Source organism: Anticarsia gemmatalis, chromosome Z (genome assembly GCF_050436995.1).
Source record: "Anticarsia gemmatalis isolate Benzon Research Colony breed Stoneville strain chromosome Z, ilAntGemm2 primary, whole genome shotgun sequence".
Classification (NCBI taxonomy): Eukaryota; Metazoa; Arthropoda; class Insecta; order Lepidoptera; family Erebidae; genus Anticarsia; species Anticarsia gemmatalis.
In genome coordinates, this window is record NC_134776.1 from 9,502,675 (window position 1) to 9,509,496 (window position 6,822).

General features: G+C 36.7%; 1 protein-coding gene across 1 annotated transcript; it reads right to left on the reverse strand.

Annotated features, from left to right (window-relative positions):
* Positions 1 to 463: 463 nt before the first annotated feature.
* On the reverse strand, positions 464 to 6,154 carry LOC142986321 (uncharacterized). The gene is made up of 4 exons (XM_076134769.1): positions 5,994 to 6,154; positions 3,896 to 4,127; positions 2,550 to 3,403; positions 464 to 2,148 (listed from the first exon to the last, which is right to left on the reverse strand). The coding sequence occupies exons 1-4, from the start codon at positions 6,018 to 6,020 to the stop codon at positions 1,720 to 1,722; spliced, it is 1,542 nt and encodes a 513-aa protein (XP_075990884.1). The 5' UTR covers positions 6,021 to 6,154; the 3' UTR covers positions 464 to 1,719.
* Positions 6,155 to 6,822: the final 668 nt, after the last annotated feature.

The window sequence follows — 6,822 nt, forward strand, 5'->3', positions numbered from 1 at the left end:
GCTCGTTATGACACCCGACTGTATATCTACTGCTTAGCCTTTTTTCCAAGCTATGTTAGAGTCGCTTCCAGTCTCACCGGATGCAGCGACTGCCTATCTGACCTCCAAAACCCAGTTACCTGGGATATAACGTGATACCCTTCGGCAAGACTGGTTGTCAGACTTTCAAGCTTCTGGCTACTGTTAACGACTGTTAAAGATCTTCGTAAATGACAGCCGGGACCCACAATTCGACGTGCTTTCCGAAACACGACATCATATGACACCCGACTCCAAACTCTATACTTACTTAAACCATTCGCGGTTTCAAAAATCCTGGTTCCCTGCCTTACTCCTAGTTAATCCTTAGCCGAAGCTGCCAGTTGCTCATTACAAACCATTATATCTTGTGTCCGCGTAGTGCAAGTGTGGTGTCAGAAGAAGGTGATAAAAAAGAATCAAACAACTATATCGGTGTCTGTAATGTTCGGGTTTATTTTGCACAGAATTACAATAATAATATGTTAATTACACATTGAGTAAGTTAAATTATTCTAAAACTTAAATACTACGCTAGGTTGCCACTTCTTGGGGTAAAAATATTTAGATCATTTGTAAACGAGACTCGACATAAAAATAGTCAAGAATTATAGGTTGAATGTCTCCTAAAAATAGAGTAGGTTAAATACGCCGACCTGACGCTGAATAATATTATCAAATCTTAAAAAAATATTTTCGTATAAAATGACTCATTGAATCAAAATCTTAACTTAAACGTAACATTTCTTAAATGTGAAACATTGACATATATTATGATATATTTAAACCTTATTAGTTAAAAGCAGTTATGCTTTTGTGGTGGAACTCCTCCATTGATGGGCACTGGCGTTTTCTTTCCTAACATACCTTTGACTCAGTCTATTCAGTACATTATACATAGTACTTCATCGTTCATCCCTGCAAATTGTTATCTATCCTTACCACAGCACCACATTTTCCAAATACTGTTAATTATATTAACTTTTAACTCTCACGTATGTAGTAGGTACGTAAGTACTAAACACCTAATTATTACATAATATTAAATCATTTTGTATTAATTCCTAGCTAGATATATGGTTTATAGAAAATTTTATTCTCTGGCCCGAGTGGTAGTCACTTTTTCAAACATTTTTTTTGAGTACTTATTTATGACGATTATTATTAGGTCTCACGCTCTTTATTAGGTAGTATTTGAGATAAGGTCTCAAATTAAGCTCGGAGGTTGAAAAGTATTCTTAAATCAAGAAAATACTCTTATGCGTAGTAGTAGAATAGTTATTTATAATACATAGGCCGTTCATGCCAAAAACGCACATGATAGGCACGTTCCCTTAATTCAGAATCGTTCAGACGTTTTATCTCTTTAATTATTTATATATTATTACCTAATCATTTCTACATTTATAAATTTTCCTGCTATTAAATTGTATATTGATTGTCTTAATACTCGATCAAAACCTTTAACACAATTTACATAATATACAATTATAGTAATAAATCACAACGTTCCCTCCACATTTATATTTAGGATTGTATAGTTATTACAAAAACTATTAAGTTCGTTCAATATAAAAATTGAAAATTATAAATTATTAATAACTATATAAAACGGGAAATATAATAAATGCAAAAAATATTAAGAGATGGAACCAAAATTGCCAAAATTCGGTAGGTACTTAAGTATCTTTTGCTTGTTGCTTACATTTCGTCGGAACTTGAGTCTGACTCTCTAGCCGCTGGCATTAATGCTTCGTGTTCCTGTTGATATTCCCGCGCTAATCTCAAGTGCCGTTTGCCTGAATTGTGCACCAAACTGCCTCCGACTGGAACCTGGACATTGCAGAGCTTACAAAATAATAATTGTTGTAGTAACCTGTTTTTCTCGTCCTTGTCTGGGTGTAAGGCCAAATATGCCTTATGTTGCGAACTATTTATATGTTCACTGATATTTTCTAATTCTACGTTCTCTCCGCAGGCATTGCAATACGAATGCAATGGAGCGTCCTCATTTTCAACTGTCACTTGTTCCTTTACTTCTGCATGTCGTGGTGTGTAAGTAGCGTGGTCATTGCCAGTCGCTACTATGTCATTGCATAAAACGCAATGACTCCACTCCTTATTGGTAAACTGAAACGAGTTATGTAAATATTAATTGAGTAAAAGAACTAATAAATACTAAGTTAACGCTTATATTTATAAGTCTTATAGGTATTGGTAGACAGAATGAAAGGTAGGTGATAATTATGTATTGTGGCTGACGCGCGCAAATTGGGTTTAACGTGTTAGAAGATCCATTTTAGTGCAAGGCATTTGTTAATATTTTGATTTCGGCTAAAAGGGCAGAATAGACTTTCTTAAACTTATTAATTTTGATGGTAAAGTTTGTAAATATCATAGCTTAAGTATATAGATATATATTATTTTATCATTCTTACTAGATATGCCCATTCTTTTAATCAAAGTAGGGTGCTTGCATAATGTAGACCTACACTAAAATGACGTAGTAATTAATTGAACATGTAACTTACTAGTTCTCTCTCGAAATTGCTGTTCAGTGGTTGCTCTATGTTCTTGACGTGTTTTTCAGTTTGAATGTGAGAAAAGTCACGGTCCGGTGGATACCAGTATTTACAAAGTATACAGAACTTTTGTCGAGGAGACATATTTTTTATGCCATGGAAATTATAAAAACTAACTCTCACTTCGCCGTTTGGGGTTGGAATACATATATGTTCATTTTTCATTTCATTATCAGTCTTATCTTTAAGGTTACCCTCTGTCCGAACCCCACCCACGTATGGCAAATATAAAGGAGTTCGACGTTGTGATTCGCACTCTGCTTCCTCTAAGTTTTGTGCCACACTCCCATTACCTTCTTGCTCAGTCATATCATTAATCTCATCATCAGTCCAACATTCAATGTTCTGGTCAGGTTCATGCCACTCAAAGTAACTATCACTCCAGGGCTCTAGTTCTTCCGTCGACGACTCCGACTCTGTCACGCTAGGTGGATACGCTAAATAATTATCTATCATATATTGGCAATAGAAGCGAATATAGAACATTATATTTTCCACGGACAGATACTGTTTGCTTATCCGACTCAGGTGCATAGCGGAAGTGTCATGTTGCTGCTTATTAACTATCTTAACAACTTCACAACAACTTTCGCAGAAAAAGATTGTAGGATCTATCGGATCCTCTATATGAGGATCATTAATTTCCCAATCAACATCGAATTCGGTTTGGAAATCTATAGGTCTTGCAAGCATGTCAGCCAGCATCGCATAATTTTTATGCATTTCGCTCCTTTCGTGCCGTTTATAGAATGGTAATGGCACGAACATATCGCATATGTTGCACTTGTAGTAGTTTGTTGGCTCTGAAAAAAAACATGCACTTCATTTATTTTTATTATTGATTCACAAAATTACAGTTTTAAGTACCCGTCTATAAAGTATTAAGTACTATAGGGAGCATACAATTATGTAGGCAGGTAATTACATAACAGGCTCCTTCCATAGCTACTGGGTAGTTATATACTAGTATATAGGTATATATAAATAAATAAAATATAAATATTAATGGACAACTCACACACGGTCATTTGATTCCAAACTAAGCAGAGCTTGTACTATGGTAACCAAATAACTGATAAACATACTTATATACTTATATACTTCTAAATACATAATTATATAGATACATTAACATCCAGGCTCGGAACAAATACTCGTGCTCATCACACAAAGATTTGTCCCGGGTGGGATTCGAACCCACCACACGCGGCGCCACGGTTGTGACCGCTTAAACCACTGCGCCAAACGTGCAGTTAAACATGCATTATTAGTTATTTATTACTATTTCCACTTACCAACACACGCGAAGTCGTGATTTTCTCCTCCAATCACTGCTTTAAACATTGCCTTTTTGCCATCCATTTTTCCGTCAAACCACATGGCTCTCTGTTCGAATGTCATCTCTACGTAGTCACGCATTTGTTGTATTTCGGCGAGATCTAGCCATGCCACGAATTTTGGGTAATCTCTCTTGTACCCAAAATAGGTTAATCGCTCGGAATCCTCGTCAACCTCAACCTCGAACGACTGAAACAAGAATCATGTGCTGAAATAAGATTAAGTACCTAACTATACATGTAACGTGCAGACATAAACATAAACTTCGATGGGTTGGGTTGGTTCCGACGTTTTATTTAAAAACATTACAGAAAATCATATCTAAGTCAAATAAAAAATCTTATAGACAGAGTTCTTCAACTTCCTAAAAACATACAGATAATATCCTTTGAAATCTACAAAACTATTTGGCAAATAGCTACTTATGTAAAAATAGATTATATATCTTGTTCGCCCGGTCAAGTACAAAAAAGCTTAATTTTAAGATTTTAAAGTATCAAATCTCCTAAACCCGCACTTGGTCAGCGTGGTGGAGTCAAGGCCTTACCCTTTACTCTCGTTTGGGAAAAGACCCTTGCCTTGCAGTGGGACAGTAAGAGGTGAAAAAAAAAATTGGGAGGTACTATACTATATTTACTTTTTAGTTTTATGTTCGCGATCGTTTTCGGGTCTGACTGTACTTTGTGTCCGTTGTTTGTATGTTTGTAAAAGTCCCCGCGACACAAGAGCAATTCAAGTGCGGGAGTTGTCTTTATAAGAGAAAAAAAAAACTGCTGGGCAAGGGTCTCCTACCAAACGAGGGGGAGGGGTTAGCCCTTGATTCCACCACGCTGGCCAAGTGCGGGTTGGGGATTTTGCATGCCCTCAATAAATGTATTAAATACATTTTGCATGCAAAGCTTCCTCACGATGTTTTCCTTCACCGTTAGAGCAAGTGATAATTATCTCTAATTAGTAGGTAGTACCTTTCGAAAGAAAAATTAGATATCAAATTACCTACTTAATATCGAGCCTATTTAATACCCAAAAATATCGAGCTTTTTTGTGTAGAGAAAAGGTTTTATTACTATTTTTTACATTCGTCGGGGACAAAGCCCTGACATCTACCCGTGGCGGTGGGTGAAGAAGTGCGACGTTGCCGGACATCTCTTAACATTATACTACGCTTCGTTCGACATGCTAGGCTTCGCTTATCGCTACGTACATAAGTCGCACTTCGCTCAGTCTAAATCAAGCTTATTAGAATATTATGAATTAGAAAGAATCGCCAGACTTAAGTGGAATGAGGCTCGATACATGTACCGATGCACCCAGAAGGGCGGGGTAGCATTGCAACAAAATGGATGCCGCAAGATGGCCGAACATCCCGGATGCAGTGGGGTGGAGTATGCTCAAACTTAAATTCAGTATGTATGATTTCTGTGAATGAAATTATTTTCCAACAAAGTCACTCTTCTAGCAGATAAACTTAACAAAACGTCGCGACGCGTGTGTTCCCATATTTGTCTCATCGAAAATACCTACTAGGTATTTTGTCGAACAATTGTTACCATATATGATATAATATTCTTGTTGAAGAGCTAAACGAATGAAGATGGACTTTGAATAATGAAAAATAGACATAGCTACCTAGACGCGTAGCAAGTAATAAAGAGTAAATGAGGCGCATTTGTTTTGTGATTTAATGTGCTAGGCTGAACATAAGCAGAATAACAACAATTACCAATAGAGTACCTACATCATACGCTATCACTTACTCTCATAGATAGGTACAGAAGGTATAGGTACCTACTCTAAAGTGCGCCACCAAACGCAATCGAACCCTATCGAAATTGAGATGGTATCGGCATCTATGCATATCTATAGGTACAACGCCCTACGAAGAACCCGATCCAGACAATCTCATTCGCGTAGTCCCCAATGCAGTGTATTGGACACTACTACTACGCGATAAATATTTAAAAAAGACGGTTTCGTTGGTAACTTAAAAAATTTAAAGAGAAAATTAATAAGGCAGACAGGGGAGACATTTCGTGATTCAAATTCAATACTCACTGGTGTGAATCTTCGCATAAACAGCATGGTTACCAATTTTCTTTTATCTTGCGGGTATTCCAACGATTAACTGATTAAAACTTTAAATCGTTTAAATCACTTGTCACTACTTATTTCGTCTCGCACAGCGGCAACGGCACAGGGCTATGGCGTTCAGAATGTGTATTGACCGAAGTAAAGCAACGCCTCCGCACCGCGGCTGCGCGGAATATAGGGTTACCATGAATATTCAAGAAAGGGCTGGATGTGATGTGACAATAAACTATGTTGCAAAAAAACCTGCACCTACGATACCTACCTACGATAATTAGGAATTATTCAATAATTAATTGAATGTTTTTTCAAATTGTGGCCTCACAAAATGTCAACATGGTTCAACATTCAATAAATTTTAGTCAAAACCATTACTATTACCAACCGTTCATTATAAATAACTCATTTCTAAAAATAATTTAAGTAACATTTTACAAAGAATTTTTCGTCTAAAACTATTTATCTAAAGTAATGCAAATTATTAGTAAAAAATTCTTTGACCCCTTTTAACGAAATAACCTATGTGCTCGTTTTTTTTGCAACATATAGTGTATTTTTAATTTTACTTTAGACTTTTTTTACTTTATTTACGTGTGGCTGTGAGGGTGTGATGCGATCTAATACTATTTCAGTACCCCAAGCCAAACTCGCCCGCTGGCGTTGCCCCCAGCTGACAAACGAAAGAGGCTCTGATATGCCCCAATATGCAATGGAGCAGCGTGGCCAGATTTGGTTCAAACCCCCAAAATAGACACTTGCGCAACAATGGGCATTATATAAGTCGGTAGGTATAATG

Bases quoted from the DNA above. Each gene is read 5' to 3' on its own strand.
- LOC142986321 (XM_076134769.1), bottom strand. From the start codon at position 6,020: ATGCTGTTTATGCGAAGATTCACACCA. The intron at 3,404-3,895 runs GTAAGTGGAAAT...GTTTTTTTTCAG, and splicing joins TCACGACTTCGCGTGTGTTG to AGCCAACAAACTACTACAAG. The intron at 2,149-2,549 runs GTAAGTTACATG...AACTCGTTTCAG, and splicing joins GCAATTTCGAGAGAGAACTA to TTTACCAATAAGGAGTGGAG.